Source organism: Nicotiana tomentosiformis, chromosome 8, assembly GCF_000390325.3.
Source record: "Nicotiana tomentosiformis chromosome 8, ASM39032v3, whole genome shotgun sequence".
Taxonomy (NCBI): domain Eukaryota; kingdom Viridiplantae; phylum Streptophyta; class Magnoliopsida; order Solanales; family Solanaceae; genus Nicotiana; species Nicotiana tomentosiformis.
Window position 1 is genome coordinate 104,888,985 of NC_090819.1, and position 20,352 is coordinate 104,909,336.

The following is a 20,352-nucleotide window of genomic DNA, read 5'->3' on the forward strand; positions in this document are numbered from 1 at the left end:
CTTAATCTTTAATTAAATTGTTTTGTATGTGCAACAAAACAATTTATCCGCATCTTGATTTTAAGTGTATCATGGAACTATAAAATCTAGTGAAAAATACGAGACTTGTTGTAATTTCTCATTTATGTTATCTAGCAATTCCGAGGAACTAAAGTTAAGTCTAGTGATTAAATTAACTAATCGATGTATTTTCTAGTAATCTTAATATAATACACAATGTCTCCAGAAGTTTAATCTTATCCTAGGAATGAAGTTGCTTAAGGCGTAGGCAAGAGCTTTTTAATTAGATTATCTTTCAATTTGTCAAAATCAGATACCTCATAGACAAACAACTCAAATAGAAAAAAGGACATTAAATTCCATTAACTTATGATTATAATTGGACAAGCTCAACTATAGAGTAAGTTTTCTAGAGTGGAAATCTTAATTAGTGGAGGAATATTTACCAAGATATGAATTGGGATAATAACTGTTGATCTACTTGTTCATATATGTAGCCTTTAGAGGCCTATATGTCACTTTCTATATGACTTAATTTATAAATTAAGAGTGGAAATATTCATGTTGATTTTGATTATGTCAACCAGAAGAATGGGTGGGGAGCCTTTTAGGAGACACGAACAAGTGTGTGAATTATAAAATGGTTTGTTAGTTTTGACAAATTTAATTTAGTAAACAAATTAAAATGATACGCACACTGAGAGATTCTTTCTTGGTTTTTCTTTTCAAATTTTTATTCGTCTTTTAGTAATATTAGCCATTTTTTAACACGTTGAACTTTCCAGTAATTGATTTTCTCACATAATTTTGCTTTAAAAGATTTTATGATTTCCAAAACTTTCAGTCAACCAGAGAAACCAAAGGAGAGAAAGAATGTTTCCTTTTATTAGGGTACTTTGTTATGGATAAATATTACCCTCAATAGAAGATTATCTATATCTGGTACAATAAACTTATCATGTCGGTACTGATAAATATTACTCCCGGTAGAAGATTATCTATATCTGCTACAATACCGGCTTACAAGCAGCTTGCAGTAGCAACTTACACAACAGCTTTCAGTAGCAACTTACACAACAACTTGCTTTCTTCTATAATTAGTGGAGATTTCAGTTCATGATATACATCAATTTAAAATTAAACTGATATATTATTTAATTTGTACTTTCGGAGCAATTCACACATATATAATTCTGTTACCTTTATATTTAATAAAAGTAGTTTTATAACTTTCTGTTATATTGAATAAACTTCAGTACTTAGTGTAACAAAACATCGTTTCATTACTTTACTTAGTGTAACAAAACATCGTTTCATTACTTTACTATTATATAATGATATTTTTTTTGGGTGAAATTAACCCTTTCCCCGCTCTTTGAGCTTCCTCACAAAGAAAAAATAAAGAAAAATAAATGAAAATAAGCAAATATAGCATGACACTTTAGAGTTTAGACCATAAAACGTGCTGAATTCTTGAAACTAGTGTAGTATAAACAATTTGTTTCTATAAGATTTGCGTTCCCTCAAACTGTTTTAAATGGAAAGAATAGTTCATACTTCATAGTATCCTACTTGACAATTGATAATCGTACTCGTAACATCGCTCCTACCAAAAAATAGTACTACTATTGTTGTTATAAAATATCTGAATGTTAGTCAGAGGAATCTTTGGTTAAAGCTATATATATATATATATATATATATATATATATATATATATATATATATATATATATATATATATATATATAGCTATTTAAATATAACAGCTACCAAAATTGAAGAATATTACCATTATTTATAAACATGGAACTACCCGCTATAGCCACTACGTGATGGAACACAAGGTTGTGGATTCATGAATCTGAATCTTGAAAATTAAAATCGAAAAGTTTAAGCTAGCGTTTGGCTTAAATTTATTCTAAAAAATCTGATTTGGGTGAAGTTTGTTTTGAAGATGAAAATGTGTTTAGACATATGTTTTGGGTGAAGTTTGGTTTGGAAAAACATGAAACATGACTTATACCCATAAGTTCTAAAAACTATCACAAATACCCAACAGTACCATTATCAATAAGATTCACTATATTATTGAAAACCATAGTCCTGAACATAAATAAATTTGATACAAAATTATCATTTTTATAATGAACTACATGATACACTATCAGATGACCGAGAAGACGAAGCAACATTGTTACAAAATAATAAATAGTGAACTCTTTTATAAAATACAAAAGTTTGGGGCAATTTTTATAAAATATAATAATGATATTTTGGCCCAAAATCAGCTATTTTAGCTGGTTTTGGGATTTGAGATTTAGGATTTGGCCAAAATATAGGCAAAATCTATGGCCAAACATGTGTTTGCCAAATAAAAATCAAGTTTATTTTGACAAAACCTACGGCCAAACGGGTCCTAAGACACTTGTAATCATCTTATACTATGTAATAAGAGTATGTCACTTAAATTTCTATCCCTAGTCTCTTATAATTTTTTGCACACATAAAATAATTAATTGTGTGCAACAATAACTGAGAGATAATTAAATACAAATAATATGCAGTTTAATATATCATAAAACTAGTAATTAAGTGATGAGCTAGGCTCTCATCCTTTCAACTTTCTGAATGGAATACTTGAGTTCTTTCTGAATGTTCAACCTAGAAGGTGACAAGACAATATCTTTCCAAACAGAACCTGTTTGAAAAGCTGGATGTGGATTCTTGTAAAGTTCATATATGGAGTTTGATCCATCATTCAACCTTCCCACCATTTTCAATACATCTATCTCATCTGGATCAACTAATAGTGTCTTGTCTTTGTCCTTCCACCCTATCAACTGTTGAGAATTAATAAACCACAACAAAAGAATTAATCAATATGAGACAGCCGCAGATATCCCATTTAGCATTATGCCATTTAATATCACAACATGTCATATGCTAGGCAAATTATAAGAATGTGCAAGCTGTGACAACTGAAAACGGCCGTTCGATGCATGAAGCATCTCGCCCATTCTCGCAAGGTACGGAAAAAGATCGCATCCCAAAGGGGTGCAAGAACCAGTGATAGAATTCACGTTTCAAACCCGTGACTTATAAGTCACACAGAGACAATTTCACCGTTGTTCCAGGGCTCCCTTCAGGCAAAGACCAATGAAGGGCAGCCCGATGCACAAAACATCCTGCATTCAAACAGGGTCCGGGGAATGGCCGCATCTCAAAGAGTGTGATGTAGATATCCCACCCTATGCAAATATTAGTGGCTGTTTTCATGGCTCAAACCCGTGACCCGTAGACAAGAAATGACCTACAGGCAGAGACAAATGAAACAAAAAACAAAAGTAAGAAGATATTGTAGGAAGTTGTTTGGTTGTACCTTAGGTGGGCCTTCCAATGCATTAGTGGAGTATACTCTTGCATTGTCTACTAGCTGACAGTATGTATGGAATGCACTTGCAAATCTCTTGTGTGATTTCAGCTGTGAATTAACTCTTACTGCTCTTCTACACATGATTGCTCTCCTGTAAACAACCACAAATTCACAATTAATATTAGTATTAGAAAAAATTGAATATTCTAATTGGTATTAATATCTAGAAGTTCAAGCTAGGTAGAAATACTAGCTATTAGGAAAAGACAGAGCTAAGATTTTAAGTCAGTGAGTACGAAGTACTATAGTACTAATTACATCCACTATTGTTATGTAATAGCTGAGCCAACTTAGTACAAATATGGAGTATATTTTATGACAAATGTTAACTTTTATTTGTTTTTTGACATGGTTATAGGTAGGTAATTTCATACCTTATTCCTCTAATGACAGCTAAATAAGCATCACAAACAACTCCAACCAATTCTATTCTATAAGGCCTTCTCTTTCTATTCCCATCAGTGGCCTCTTGCTCTTCATTCAGCTGTTCCCAGTAGTTTTCAGTAACAGTTCCATCATCCTCTACTCTGTAACCAACTCCCATGCGATAACGGCGCCGGTGAACATTTCTGGCCATGGTTATAGTCTGCACTACAAAGGGTATCCATGAGAGTGTACCATCCATTATCACATCCCTCCCTTCATTTAGTGCTGTTACAAGTAGTGATGATGCTGCATCTGTTGATGACTGATGTACCTGCATATTACATTTCAATGCAACTTTTGCTTAGGCATATTGTTCCTTAACCACTATAAATAAAAGAATTAGAACAAGACAAAACATAACCTCAAAATTGGCAAAATCAATAAAGTTGAAAGTAGGACAATTGTTAGCACTCTCCTTAACTCAAGGTACAAATAGATTATTGACCTAGCTAGTTAGGTAAGATAATCTCAGGAGTGGTATATTTTCTATTTCGTTTTTCAGGCGGATCCTTTTTATTCTTTTTGGAAGCTTGGTGCACAATCGCGCCCCAAGGGGTGTGATGTAGACAATGTACCCTAATGCAAGCATTAATGGCTGCTTCTACGGGCGAATCCCGAACTTTAGAATCATGAATGTAGTTCAACTACCTTCAATTGTAAAGTTGCTACTACCATTTCATGACATTGGGTGCTCACTAAATCTAAATACATGATATTACTAGTATCCTATATGAATATACAGTGTATGGGTAAAAAACAATGGGTGCTTGAGCATACACTAGTATTAATGTAAGTTCGCCACTGGATATGATTGAGAAGTGATATATATTAGTGAGGGGGAGAATGGAGTTGTCAAAACGGACTGAACCAATTCAATCCTAACGGACTATAGAAATTATCAGCCCAATCTAACCTTTCATTTGAAAAGGCTTGAAATACATGCTTGCCCAACACAGCCTTTAAGCAGGTTACGTTTGACTAATCTCACGGGGTAAACTCATTTTGACGGCTTTAAAGGAAAGTTTGAGAAGCATATATATATATATATTACCAATTCAGCAGTTTGAAGCATGTCATTATGATGTCCCCTAGAGCTGAGGGCTTTGTAAATGACATCTGATTCTTTGAAAGCATCTGCCTCTATTACAACAGCATTAGCTGCTGCTCCTGCCCAAAAAGGTCTATACACAAAGATTTATGCAGACAACTCTGTATTAGTATCTTACATAAAGAATTCATAATAAATCTACATTATACTATCTTTAGTTATTAACAAAATTAATTAAGTAGCCATATATTCTTACTCCTTGAGAATGTCCTTAAGCACAGTGCTTTTGCCAGCTCCCATACCACCACCCATAAAGAGGAGGACAGGGCTTCTATCTTTATGAGCCATTGGAACCATAACATCTGTGCACTGTGAATCATCTGCTGAAACAAGCCCTATTGCTTTCATCTCCTCTACTAAGGTTGTAAATACTCTTGCTACCTTCAGATTCTTTGTCACCCTTTCAAATCTTTGTTCCCTTTTTAATAAAGAAGGCAATGTTAGTAATATGCCAAATTCCAAAGAGTATATGTAAATACTTTCAAACTATCAGGTCATTTTTATAATATAATTAGAGATAACTGTCCATAATAAGTGGAATTAGTTACCTAAAACATAAAGCAAGTAATCTTCTATAACATGTTAAATTGATTAAAATTCGGTTAAGTATACTGTTAGTGTAAGAGGGCAGCCCGGTGCACAAGGCATCTGCGTTCACGCAGGGTCCGAGGAAGGGCCGAATCCGAAGGGGTGTAATGTAGACAACCTAACCTAATACAAGCATTAATAGCTGTTTCCACGGCTCTAACCCGTGACCTATAGCTCACATGGAGATAACTTTACCGTTGCTCCAAGGCTCCCATTCAACGGTTTAAATCCAATTTGAAGGTAGTACTGAAATATGTCCTAATTATTGGATTGTTGTACCTAGTAGCTGCCATGACAATGCTTTTCAGCTTCTTTTTTGGCTCTGCATGATCAGCACTCAAAATCTGAAAGATCATGTAACAAGAGGAAATTAATTAACATCTTAATTACTTCAATTAGAAACACATAGAGATCAAAGATGTATCCTTTAAATGAATATACCTGGCTGATCATATGAGAAGCATGGCACCAATGAAATGCAAAGTAACTAAGGATGCATCTCTCAAATTCTTCAACTAGCTTTATAAAGAGTGAATCAGCATCTGGTTCATTAGAAAAGAAGTTGTATATATCTTCTTCACACCCTTCTGATTTCCTTATATACTCAGCTGCTAATTTGCATAAATGTGGACATTCCCTCTTATCAGCAAATCCCATTTGTCTAGCTGCATATTCATACATGACTAACATCACTAATCATAAAAAATGGTAACAATAGAAAATCCTAAAGACCCATGGCCTAGCGGTTAATGAAGTAGATGAAAATCACGAGAGTCTGGGTTCAAATCCCAACAGGTTAATGAAGTAGATGAAAATCACGAGAGTCTGGGTTCAAATCCCAACAGAAACAAAAATACCACTATGCGTTGCCGAACCGAATTATTCAATATATTTGCTGGCGGAAGGTAACAGGTACACGATTAAATAATCGAGATGTACGCAAACTTACTCGAACATCACTATTATACAAAAAAAATCGTAAAAGGGATTCATGAAAAATTACCTACATAATGAGAAAAACTCTCAAACCTAAGGATCTGACCAGTATTGGTAACTTTAGTACGAGGAACAATTTTTTGGTCACGAATTTTCTTGAGGCGATAATGCACAGCAGCAGCAAGAATTAATCCAATTGAAGATGCTACAATGATCTGTGTATATGAAGGTTTTGAAGAAGCCATTGCATTTCCCATGCAAAACAGATCAGTTATAATATTGTTGAAATGGCTTGAGAAGTAGAGATCAAAGAGACCATTTTAAAGGATTGATTAAACTTTTTTGCTTTTCTTGAGAAAAGAAGAACATAATGAAGAAAAAAAGGTTTAGATTTGAGATCTGATGCAAGCAAAAATTAAGGAAAATAGCAGATTAATTAAGGGATTCTTTATGGGAAGGCTATAGCTTAGGCTGTTGCATGTTAATCGTTATGGTTGTTTGAATGTTAACAACACGTGTTAACTTTTTAATTAGGCTATCCTATTCCTGTCTTAATATATCATTCTTTTTGTTTCCCTTCTTGAAAATGTCCTGGAAAATGCTAGTATTATTTAAGGGGAATTTATTTATTTACCCACAAAATAAAAAGTAGATAGCACTTGTCAAGAAAATTTATAGATAAAGACACATAAAAAATAGAGCAAGTAGCTTTTCATTTTCTAATTTCTTGGTGGGGCATTCAGGTTCATACAAAAATCGGCCAATTTGAATTAAAATAGAGGAAGTAGAACCCTCCAGATATTCGAATAAAAGAGACTTGAGAGAGTTCAAAATTGAAATTCCCATTAAGCATATGAGAAGAGAAAAAAACTACTGAAAACTCCATTAGAAGGAAAAAAAATTAATTGCATGCAAGATTGGACAACAGCTGAAGCTTGAACTTGAGATTGCATACTCCCTCATGTCGCACCATCTTATAGCTCAGTGTCAACATTAGATGATAATTACTCAATTCCGAGTTAGTTGGAGTCAACTATATAAATTCTCATTATTCATGTCACTCTTTTTAAACCCGTCTTAGTTCTATATATGTTATGAAGTAAATACAACTCTTTAATGGTTCAATTGAAATGACAAGCAAAGAACTTTCATTATCTCATGAATTATTTCAGGATAAACCTACTCTCCCCCCCCCCCCCCCCCCCACTACACACACACACAAAAGATCCAAATAACAACATATCCAACACAAAAATCAAAAGAAAAAATGAAACAAATAGCCGCTCATTCAACCACTTAAACTAAAAATAGCCGGTGGAGATGTAATATATGCATAATTTATGTATTATATATGTATAATCAATATATAAACTATGTATATGGCTAAAAAAATAAACAATGAATATGACCGGCTATTTGTGTAAAGATAGCAGAAAGGGGAAAAAACCAATTTTAAATTATAGGGTGATCACTTTTATTGATAAGTCATCCTGTTTAGGGTAAGTCTAGAATAAGAACAAATGCTAAAGAACGAGACCTAAGTGGGACTTGAAAAACTTTAATTAGTGGAATCACCTTTTGGACATAGTGATATGAACACCTAAATGAAGCTGTAGTATACTTTTATAGTATGCATTTTCCCTCCTTGGCTCTCATACATTTCTTTAGATAAAATGTAACCAAATAATGTATCTCATGATCCTGTAGGAGTAGGATTAGTACTGGTTTGCAGGCACTGTCGTTGATCAATGGTGGCCAAGTTTCTGAAACATCGATAGGTAGATAGAGCTAAGCCTAGCCTTTAAACATTTGACTTTGCATCTTTTTCTTCTAATCAAAATTTCATTCATTTTCTCAACTTCAGCTGCAAATTTTCCATTCAGGATTTGCCTATCGAAAGATTGCCCATGCAACCAAAAATTGGCATTGATTGCATTTGTTGTTGGGTCATGGAATCTTGTATATACCAAAACAAGTTACTGGTTATGACGAGGTATTGCTGATTAATTTTCAGTACTACATTCATTTCTTCCAAGTTGCACCAGTGTCAACAAGTTTGGTATAGGCATTCTTGAAATCTTCAAAAAATAAACTCTGATCCTCAGCATACTTTGAGATCCATCTGTTCAAGAAGCATGAAAGACATTTCATTACCAAACAGCGAGTCTATAACTTGTGAACTGAAACTAGATTAGTGAATTGAAAATTCTGCCATTTCGCTAGCAGACGTAAGCTTAAAGTCAGGATAAACTGGGAGCAGCTATTGTTTCAAACCATAATAAAGGAACACCCATAACATAAGGTCAGAGAAAACATTACCTTACACATTCAACATCTTCGACAAGTGCCCTATCAGAAGGAAGGCCAACCATACTAGTCATGCCGGCTGTATAGATGAAAGAGATTTAAAATACTATACGGTTGAAGATACTAAAAGAGGAACTTATGTTCAATGATTCTCATTTTTGTATGAATTAATCAGAAAGAGTGTCATCATTCCTCATAAATAGTGAAGCATAAGAAGTTTGCAGCTTAGCTTTTCCGGAAGCCTAGTCTTGCTTAGCAATTTTCTGCGTAAAAGTCATTTAAGCTCTATGCATGTAGGTATCAGGGATTTCCATTTCAGAATAAAAGACCATCATTGCTGCATAGCATCTGATGAGTGAGTGTGCTTGGCTTTTATTTCGATAAATCAAATATAAGTATGCATCTAAATGTTATTCGTCACCTGAGGATAACCATGGTTTCTCCATGAGTATCTTGAAGTATGCATTATCAAAGACAACTGGACTCCCAAACCCTTTACTTCCTAGAGTATGCGCGCCAGACAAGGCAACAAGTTCCTGAGTTCTGCCAACAAAATGCACAAGCCATCAGGCAGGATATCTTAACAGTGATAATCAACAGATCTAGCTTTTTTCCAAGGATAGGTGAGCAAGGAGGCTCGACTACATAATTTAGAGTTAGAGCATGCTCAGACCTCTGGCAATTGGCTAGCATGATTACCAAATGTGAGATATGTCTTTTGAGTTTTGAACTGTCAGTCGATGACATTCTCAACCCAAATTACAGAACTGATGCAGCTAATAGAGGAGGCAAAATACCATATGAACTATTGTATTTTGTGCAGCCTAACTGAAATTCCTTAACCTCGAGGGAGGAGGAAGAATGCGTGCAATTAATTTATTTTTTTTTGGCCATGAATCATGCAATCAGTCACAAAATATCATATGCAGATTGACACCATTATAGCATATTGGAGACAAAGTGCTTCACAAAGAAAAGCATAATTGGAGAAAAGTTTGCTATTGAATATATTTAAAATAAATCTCCTTTTCTTCATCTAAAACCATCATCTCGGATGAGTTTCTTAATGTGGCCTTGGATAACACCAACAGATCTAAGGTTCAAAATGACTACCCCAAAGACTGGCTAAGTCATATGCTCTTTATGCATGACTTAGATAAATTGTGTATGCCATGGAGGTTAAGAATTCACTATGACCTATATACCGTATTCGTATTGGCATAAGAAAATGTGACTTCGTGTATACAGTTGGTCCATCAAATGCTATCGCAGCGTACATTCATTTGAATTGTCAAATAAAGCCAAGTTCTTGAAATTGTGGATGTTGCATAAGTTATTATTATTATTATGCATCACATAAATGGGACAGGGGGCTAAGCTATGAGTCTCATACCCATGCATTAGAAACTCATAAGGATAAGGAAGCGATTATAAACAGATCCGAAATCAGAAACGATTATAAAGAAGATAACAATCAACTTTTGAAAAGTCTGAGTATATGATGACGCTGTGTGAGATTATAACATTGGAGAAAGAGAACAAGATGCATATGAAACGTAAGAAATACAGAAGTAATTCACATGCCTCAAATAGAGCAGAACTAATGAGAGGTCCCTTCAACGTAAACAAGACAGAACTAACATTTACTCCACCATGTGAATTACCAATTCTTATTTATCCACGTAGCTACAGACATAACGAATGTTATTATCACCATATTTGTCTATACTCTATACTGCATTTAATGTTATCAAAAAGGGTTTAGTATTAGAAACTAATATAGAATGGATACATATATGACACACTGATGATACAGAGCCAGTTTATTAGTGATGTGCTGAACTTGAAACCAACTGTTTTATGTACATTGCCCAACATCTGTGAAAATTAAACACAGAATGTTGCAAGTGAAAACCATAGAAATGCCAAGAAGCAAAACTTTGTATGAATTACAAGTCTCATTACTTCATCTAAAGAAGCTACTGGAAGGGGGGAACCCCTAAAGTGCTTTGTTATCCACCAAAGCAAGGTAGAAGAAACATGAAAAATACAAACATAATTATCTATTTTCTCGTTTCCTTATAAAAAAAAAGATTATCTATTTGCTCGTTAACAGCAACTGCAAAAAATAAATTCCTTATAAAAAAAAAGATTATCTATTTGCTCGTTAACAGCAACTGCAAAAAATAAACCCAGTCAAATTCCGTGAATGGCATCAAAACTATATGTCAACGCTAATAGAATGGTATAACATGCACAAGGAGAGCAGAAGACTAAAATAAAATAAAAATAAAAAGCAGATTTGAGTATGGCCAATAGACTCACGAGAAGCCTTTTCTTTCAAAACATTGCTTCAAACTAGTGGCATCTAGTGATTCTTCAGGAAGTTTTCCTTCAGGATCAGGCACCCTACAAAATCAAAGTCAGTTATCAGAATGTAGATACGGTCATACGGCAGATAAATTACGTAAATCATCTGAATATAATCGCTACATGCATTAAAGGTTTCCTCTTGATAAATGCTCTAAACCTGTTACTCAATCTTTTTTCTCTTTGAAATGGAAATAATTTAGTTACAAAGGCTTCAATCAAGATTGTAAGTTGCTAGTAAATCGCTAAATTTAAGATATTCAGATGATCCTGATTATTAAATCTTTCAACAACAACACCAACAACAACCCAGTGGAATCCCACAAGTGGGGTCTAGGGAGGGTAGTGTGTACGCAGACCTTACCCTTACCTATGAAGGTAGAGAGGTTGTTTCTGAAAGACCCTCGGTTCAAGAACTGATTATTAAATCTTTGCATCCCTATTTCTACAAAAATGTAAATGAAAATATCGTAGCAAGGAAACATAGCTCCAGATTCATCAATGAATCTACTTCTTATTTTAGCAGAACATAACTAATATAAAAAACTAAAAGGTAAGCCCTTACAGTGAATCAATTCTGCCCAGCTGAACCGGGATGCTAGGTCCACCACATAATGAAACAGCTTCTGCTCCAGCCAAAGCTATTAAATCAGCCCACGGGACTGACAACAAAGCCATCAATAAAAAAGTCACGCTGGTACAAAAATGATAGGTGAACTAACAGAAGTTTATTGACTAAGACAGTTTACCTGGTTGCACAACATCTATTTGACTCTTTGCTTTCTCCAGAACCTAAAGAACAATGCATTGGACCGAGATGTTAGCTGGTTAAAGTCCATATGAGAGTTCATCAGCCTTTGCAAATGGAAAATAACATAAATCTAAAATGAGGATAGCTGCAGACTGTTCACAAGGGTCGTGAAAATAAAAGTAATGGTCAACAGGTCAACGATAGAAGAGAAAAGCATAAAATAAAATTACTTACCTTTACAGATTTCTTAAGGCCTTTGTTTTCAGGTCTGTCGAGTTCAAGAACTATAGAGCCATTCATACCCCCTAATAATGAAAATTGAGGTTGGTATCATGCATCCAGGAATGGAAAATGAAAATTTTCTTCTTTCAAGTATATCTGCATACTAAATACTAAGATTTCTTTTTTTTTTTGTGTATAAAGAATAACATGATGTATACAGGGTTTGCAGGTGAACAATATTAGTAGCATTTTGATCGGCATTTACGATATTACAACCCTTTAGACCAGCTCTGTAGATTCTCAAAATAGGTGATATACTACAAAAAGTTTGAAGGGGGGCCTTGGAACAACAGTAAAATTATCTTCCTGTAACCTATAGGTCATGGATTCAAGCAGTGGAAGCAACCATTAATGCTTGCACTAGGGTAATGTTGTCTACATCACACCCCTTGGAGTGCGACCCTTCCCCGGACTTTGCGTGAATGCGGGATATTTTGCGCACCCGGCTCCCTTTTTAGTACAAAAAGTTTGCAATTGAAAGTTGCTAATGGTTGGACCAATGTTCTTGTTTCTTCTATTTTTTTCTTTTGGTTGGTGTGTGTGTGTGTGTGGGGGGGGGGGGGGGTAGGGGAGGGAAGGAATAATGTTTCAAAGAATCACCAATTTTCTCATCAATTTCAAAAGTTCCTGCATCATGGAATACAAGGCGAAGTACACCAGCAGCCTTGCCCTTCGATAAGACCTTCCTGATCTCCTCCCTTAAGCGTAAACTCTCACTGCCAAAGAAATTTAAGATTCTTTAAGGAATATAAAAGTTCGGTAATATAGCTTAAAAGAAATAACCTGAAATGAATAATTACACTGTCAAGCAAATTTGGCTGAGATCTTAGTTATGAAACTCAATTTTGGAGAGGCCTAAAGTTAACAGAACATCTCGGAACCTCTCTCTTATGAATTACTTTCTCTAATTCAAAATAAAATTACCAACTTCTCTCTGCTAACATAAAAGCAGTAAAGGTGATCAAGCCTACTCGATCTACGGCTGTTTTATTGAGTCCAAGCAGTAGCTACCAATCTTCACATAGGGATGACTCTCCAAATGTTTCATACTTCAACTTTCTACTACCAAACTACATGCTTCAAGAGCACAAGGAAAATGCCTTCCACGAGGAATCATTTTCTAATAACAATTAAAAAATTATCAACCATTTTGGAATAACATTTACTCCTAAACCAAACTGTTGATGCTTCTGGTGAAAATAGGTGAGAAACCACAATCTCATTGAGTAAATCCTTCTCCTTCAAAAATGAAAGTTTCTCAGTTCTTTTCTATAAATTTACAATCCAAAAGGGGTATAGAATCACTGGGAAAGGAGCATGCATGCGAAAACACAACTTGGGAGAATTCTCAAATTGATCCTGCACATAGGAATCATCCATAAATAAACTAATTAATAAATGTGGATTGTGCTGGACTAAACACTGCTGCTTTTAAATATAAAAATGGTCTCATCACCTCCACGTTAACCGCTAAGCTTAATTGCAAAAAATACTTCAACTTTTCCTATCAGATTTCCTGATAATTAACACCACAATTTGGATCTCTCTAATTGATTCTTTTTACAATAAAGTTTTAAAATTGTAGAAAAATTCTAAAAGTAATGTAGTTGAAACGTACTCAGCAGCAATGGCATCAAAGCTATTGTTAACTCTATCACACGGCATAACAAGTGACAAGGCAGTCATAGATAGTAAAGCTCTCCTTCCACATAATAAGGAATTGCAAGTTACACTTTCATCTGCAATTTAAAAAAAAGACCCATCTCGAATTAGCAAATATCTACACATTGTAGAATGTAAAATCATTAAAATGTTCCGCAATATTCCCTAAATTGAAGGTTTAATGCTTACTTGAAGCGTTGCTGGTAGCAGAAGCTCGAATTGGAGTGCCGCCAAAATGGCGGGTTCTAGCGAATTTGGCGGGAAAGTAGAACTTGAAAGTAGAGGTAAAGGAGGAAGCGCCGGAACTGAGAACCCAACGGTCGACGGTGACGGTGTGACTCATCCTTAACCGCGCGTTTTTTTTTTTGCGTTATCCAAACTTTTCACAGCACAATTATCCTTTTTCCTTTTTTATTTTTCTGAGTGAGACTTTCTCCACATTTAAGTGTTGTGTAATTAGCTGGGACACCCTATTTTTTATTAACAAAAGGCTGATTATAGGTGGTCTAGGTCAAATTAGAAATAAAAAAATTTTGGAGTAAAATTTAAAATACTAAAACATAAAAGAAAATCATCTTCTAATCACACACGATTTTCCAATTTTTTCAACTTTTCTCTTTCTTCTCTCGTCAAAACCACATACCATTTCCCCCCAAACTTTTTTAACTTTTCTCTCAAATTCAATCTCGAAACTCAAGAGTACATGATCACACCTAAAGATGGTAGAGAATGGGTTGGAGAATGGTGGAATCTTTCACAAAAAGGGCCTTAAAATATTGATGCACACCTAGTGTTTGATAATATGCTCAAATGAGCTAAAACCATGATCATCTTCCTAATTTTGGTTCAACTTGTTATATTTCTAAAATAGATTGAAGTTGCTAAGAATTCCGGATCATTTTAGAGTTTGAGAAGCTCAATTGAGGTATGTTGGCTAAACCCCCTTCTTCTTAGAACCGAATCCCACGGTGTTCATGTAATTGGAGTAAGTCCTTGATCATTATTGAATTGGTTATTCCTAATGTGGTTGTGTTGAAGGATGTATGTTCAATACTTATTCTAAATGCTTTATCATGTCATCTTGTCATTTGAGGATGTGTTCAAAATGTGGAATATGTGTTAGAAATGCTAAGACTTCATGTCAAGATCGAAATGAAGATTGTTATGCCAAATTGTATGAAAAGCCTCTATGTGCCTAAGATTTTCTCAAATTGCTCATATATGAATTTAATGTCTTGAATGTGAATCCCTATTGTTGTTGATAATGATAATGATATTTGAATGTGGAAAAGAGAACTAGAACTATGAAATACGGCCAAGTGCCAAGAATGACTTTGTAATCGTGATCACTAGTGTCAATAAGTTGAAAAGATATGAAAGAAGTATGATGTGAATTGATTGACTGAAAAATGTAACATCTTGGGTGAGACGGCCTAGTCGATCGGGCCGTGATCGGATGCCATGCCGTACACATGGTGGTGACTGTGCTGAGAAATGATAATTGAAATTGTAGTTGTGGTTGATGTCTCAAATGGGATGACCTAGTCGATCGGGTCGAGATCGGACTCCGTGTAAGAATACAGAGGTATTGTGAATTGTGGAATATCAGCACTAAAGATCACCCAACCTAATAACATGGAGATTTACTTGAGAACTTATGTAATCCTCATTTGATATTTTAGTATTGTTTGAAGCCCTTATTGAGCTCATGATTGTTTCCCCTTGTATTATTATTCATTCTATTGAGATGGTGTTTAGCTTCACATACTAGTACTATTCAACAGTACTAACGTCCCTTTTGCCGGGGGAGCTGCATCTTTAAATGGATGCAGGTGGTTTCATAGCAGGCAGTGTTGATCAGCGATAGCAGTACACCTTCCTCCCAGCAGACTTGGTAAGCCCCACCTCATTCCGGGGTCATGTATCTTTTGTAAATTTTGTTATCACGTTTTGAGGTATAGCCGGGGCCTTGTTGCCGGCACTATCATAACTCTCTTTTGTATCTCTTAGAGGCTCTGTAGACACCATGTGAGTTGTACATGGGTGCTAGAAAAGTCAAACAAATTATATTGTGTTTTGATCTCTTGTTCCACTTTAAGCTATAAAAAGGTGTGTATTTTGAGACTTAAAATGAAGTAATCAATAGAAAGGTTTTGGTATTATATTTAGGATCTCCCTATTGTCTAATTAATGAATATATGTCACCTCTTTTCCATGTGTGAGTTTGGGGTAGAAAGTATCTAGCAGGCTTGCTCGACCGGGTTCACTCGGTTGAGCGCCGGTCCTGCTCCCCGAGTTTGGGATGTGACAGCAACTAGTGCCTCCACCGAGTTTAAATAAAATACTCACCTCAAACAGGCCGCAACCCCGAAACAATATGCTTCTGAGAACTCCCAGTCTCCAAATTCATAGAACACATGAATCACCATAACTGGTCCAACTCCAGCACTCGAGTGACTAACACATCTTTCACACACGATCATCCCACGAGGAATACTTCCTTAATTCTTCCGTGCCACATAACAATAATTGGAATCTCAACAGTCTATCAAACAGGTGAGTACCGCAATACCTATGAACCTCCGTACGTCAAAACAAAATGCGCTTTCTGAAATGCGCACCCTTCTCAGGGATTATTGAGAAGTTATAACATTCATCTAAATATCTAAAACTGACCATTCTGCCTAGAATTCATGACCTTCCCTTCAAGACTGAACTGCCACCTTGTACATGTAAATCTTAACCCCGCACAGCACACTACATCTATCATGCCATCATGTGACAAGCACAAGAATCTCATTATCAACTCTAGGTAACCAACAAATTACATACATGGTCAGTTAGAAACCTTACGCTTGCTTCCTTCGAGGAGGAAATCACCATACATAACACGTTTCCAACACCGGTAGAAAATATCCGGTTCAAACCATGGTAGAAACCACCAAGAACACTTTGAAATCCATTTGCACATAACCAAGCTATCAGAACTGAATCCTTCTAACTCGATCAAACCCAAGAATATTGCCACCAAAACATCTGTAAAGTCTCACCACATCATAATTACCCATATAAATACCACAACCGTAACACTCATTCTGAAAATACCTTATGTGAATTTAAAATTGTTCCTCTTTCCTTTCTTATACTGAAATATAGAATCCATATTCATACAGAATTACCACAAGTCCCGACACCATCCAATGTAAATAACAAATTCTAGCGATATACGAATTCGAAAAATTTTCAATTGCCACACATACATTTTGAATCCATTAGAACACTCTTGAGAGTCATCCACTCTACCCAAATCTAAATTGTACCGCCCAAACTGACCGAAAGACACGTGCCCTATTAGCACAACAATACTCAAAGAAGTAACCCTGCTTTAACGCCACCAATCAAATTCATACTCCATGAGCACTACATCCTTCAAATAACAACTTAATCATTCATGATTTTCATATACTCATAAAGTGCAATATTACCTGTATCCAGGAATTCCCTTCCTCGAGTCATCCTCGATCTCAACCTCTGCAAGTCATAACTAATCCACATGTATGCATCGGACCAAAACTAAATTTTAACACATAACCATAGAATCAAATCGTCAATAGCGGGCTCCCCTACTTGGCTCAAAGCCATATATCTTGACATTCAATAACTCACAATACCCATACCGTATTACTACCGTGATACTGCAGTGAGATTCAACTAAATTCTTCACAAGCTCATGCAACGCAACTCGTATAGTACCTCAATTCATCTGCTAAGCTCGCATTTATTCTCGTGATGGGCTAGTCGACTTCCTCAACCAGATTCAAATTCAAATCTCAACACATACACCCGATGGTAGAAAAGAAACTCATCATCATAACATGAAAATCTACTTTGCTCCACAATTAAACCGCATGAAAGATCCTTCAACACACTCATAATAATGGAAATCAAGCACCCAATGACCCGTTTTACATTTCAAGGAAACACTTCTCATCACATTCAAACCATCTTAACACATCCCACAGTCACATAATACTTATCATATAGCCATTCCACCGCTCACCGAGCTACAAATTCTACGCATAGGGCCACTACCAAACATATGAGTCCAAATGTACAAGTTCACACAACTGAAGCTATCGAGCCTAAGATGCCTCAAGTCCTCCAAACTGGCCCATCACCAAAACAAAGAATACATATCTCGAACCTCATTCATGGAGTCACAAGCCGGTGATGCACAGCTGATACCGAGCGCTCACAAGCGCACACGAATGCGTGAAAAGAATTCAAAGAGTTATGCTTCAAGCTAAATCAACTCTGCACGATAAGGAAAGAAAGATGCAAAATTATCCTAAATGCCCTGTAGCCTTTCGAAGATAAGTATGGACGTCATCATACTGATCCGCAAGACTCTACTAGACACTTGCTCATGACTTATAGAACCTATGAACCTAGAGCTTTGATACCAACTTGTCACGACCCGAAAATCTAACTAGACGTGATGGAACCTAACCTCACTCGTTAGGTAAGCCAAATAACAACAATCCAATTTAATTAATGTTTAAATGACTCAAATACACTCCCCAAGGACTGGTAGTATAAATCATGAGGTTCTAAGATTAAAATTTGCAAAACTAGTGTGAAATAAAAATACGTCATCTGTCTGAAATATACATGAATAGATTAAAAGTTCTAAAGCTATCATGAACAAGAGGCAGCAATGATTGGAACGAAGGTACATCTTCAGATCTAGCTCCCGCCGAACGATGCAACATCAACATCAGAAATCTGCACGCAAGGTGCAGAAGTGTAGTATGAGTAAAATCGACCCCATGTACTCAATAAGTAACAAACCTAACCTTACGTTTAAAGTAGTGACGAGCTTCTACCAAGGTCAGAGTCCACACCAATAACCAATAACATCTCATAACAATACAATTTAAAGCAACACAAGTAATAACTCAATAATAACATGCTCAGCTCGTATACAGTTATAGAAAATAAACACTTTCTTTTCAAGTGTAACAGTAAAACTCAAATCTTTTGCCGAAAGTCATCGAAATATGAGTAAGTCTGAGATCTGTGATTTTTCTCAAAAACGTTAACGACAGATAAGAAATTTCATTATCAGATGGCATGAGAAAAACAATACTTCTCTATGCCTACATATCAAGTATGCATGTCTCATGCAATGCAGCACACTGATGAACTCATGTACTCACACTATTAGAGTACTCAATCACTCAGTATTGTATATGGCCAATCCAGCCCAGGGAATATCCATCCCATATATATACATAATAACTGACATTCAGTCACTCAGTACTGTACAGGGTCAATCCAGCCCAGGGAACTCCATCCCAAATATAATGAATGATTCGGGCAAGATCCATGCCCAGGGAAAAATTACAAATAAATAAGGCAACTCCATGCCCTGGGAAGTCCAGCCCAATTATAAATAAATAAGGCAACTCTACGCCCTGGGAAGTCCAGCACAATTATAAATAAATAAGGCAACTCCATGCCCTGGGAAGTCCATCCCAAATATAATATCATCTGTGCTCACTGTAGGGAGTGCAGACTCCGGAGGGGCTCCTTCAACCCAAGCGCTATAATAAGCCATTTAGGCCTGCATGCCTGGTGCGGCGTACAACCCGATCCCATAACAATAAAGCCTATAAGGCCTACTGCGGCGTGCAACCCCGATCCATAAATAATATATATATAGCCTGCTGCGGCGTGCAGCTCGATCCCATATAATATCCTCACAACTGGGTGAACATGACTGGGTATGAAATTATAATTTAAACAAATAATTCAACAACAATACGACCTCTGTGGGTCCCAAAAATATCGGCACGTAGCCTAAGCATGATTTTCAATTTAATCTCTTTAACACTTGAAAAATACAAGTCAATTGGCTACACAGCTCCACGGAATCGACCGAACCTCAATTTCTATGGTGCACGCCCACACGCCCATCACCTAGCATGTGCGTCACCTCCAAACAAATCACATAACACCTATAATCAGGGTTCATACCCTCAGCTCAAAGTTTAGAAGCGTTACTTACCTCGAACAAGCCGAATCCAATACCGAGCAAGCTGAACATTACTCAGAAAATTCCATTCCTCGTGTATCAGCTTACGAACGCCTTCCTATCTCCTCAATTCCAAGCCAAACGATTCGAAACTAGTCAAACGACGTGCAAATTAATCACAATGTACCCCAATGCTTACGATTTAACAATTTATAAAAATTCCCAACTCCGCTCGAAAGGTCGATGGCGGGGCCCACATCTCAGAATCGAACAAAACTCATAATTTCCAATAACCCATTCAATTATCAGTCCAACCATACTAATTTCATTCAAATCCGACTCCGAATCGGTGTTCAAAGCTCGAAAATTCATTTTATGAAATTATAGAAAATTACTCTGATTTCTCTTGAAAAATCAATAATCTAATGCCGAAAACGAAGATTAATTCA

The 20,352-nt window shown here is 35.9% G+C and overlaps 2 protein-coding genes across 3 annotated transcripts; both read right to left on the reverse strand.

Annotated features, from left to right (window-relative positions):
- Nucleotides 1-2,205: 2,205 nt before the first annotated feature.
- Nucleotides 2,206-6,962, reverse strand: LOC104112378 (calmodulin calcium-dependent NAD kinase-like). The gene is made up of 8 exons (XM_009622268.4): nt 6,562-6,962; nt 6,000-6,223; nt 5,838-5,902; nt 5,167-5,388; nt 4,914-5,043; nt 3,811-4,133; nt 3,383-3,527; nt 2,206-2,843 (listed from the first exon to the last, which is right to left on the reverse strand). The coding sequence occupies exons 1-8, from the start codon at nt 6,749-6,751 to the stop codon at nt 2,604-2,606; spliced, it is 1,539 nt and encodes a 512-aa protein (XP_009620563.1). The 5' UTR covers nt 6,752-6,962; the 3' UTR covers nt 2,206-2,603.
- A 1,074-nt stretch (nt 6,963-8,036) lies between these two features.
- LOC104112377 (putative L-ascorbate peroxidase 6) lies at nt 8,037-14,287 on the reverse strand. Of its 2 annotated transcripts, XM_009622267.4 has the most exons (10): nt 14,056-14,284; nt 13,823-13,943; nt 12,805-12,920; nt 12,157-12,227; nt 11,921-11,963; nt 11,737-11,833; nt 11,127-11,210; nt 9,223-9,344; nt 8,814-8,880; nt 8,037-8,616 (listed from the first exon to the last, which is right to left on the reverse strand). In XM_009622267.4, exons 1-10 carry the CDS (start codon nt 14,207-14,209, stop codon nt 8,517-8,519), a joined length of 975 nt encoding a protein of 324 aa, XP_009620562.1. In that variant the 5' UTR covers nt 14,210-14,284; the 3' UTR covers nt 8,037-8,516. The 2 variants fall into 2 exon arrangements, with proteins under 2 accessions (XP_009620562.1, XP_018631925.1); XM_018776409.3 differs by lacking the exons at nt 8,037-8,616; nt 8,814-8,880 and adding an exon at nt 9,032-9,138 and having other exon boundaries at nt 14,056-14,287.
- Nucleotides 14,288-20,352: the final 6,065 nt, after the last annotated feature.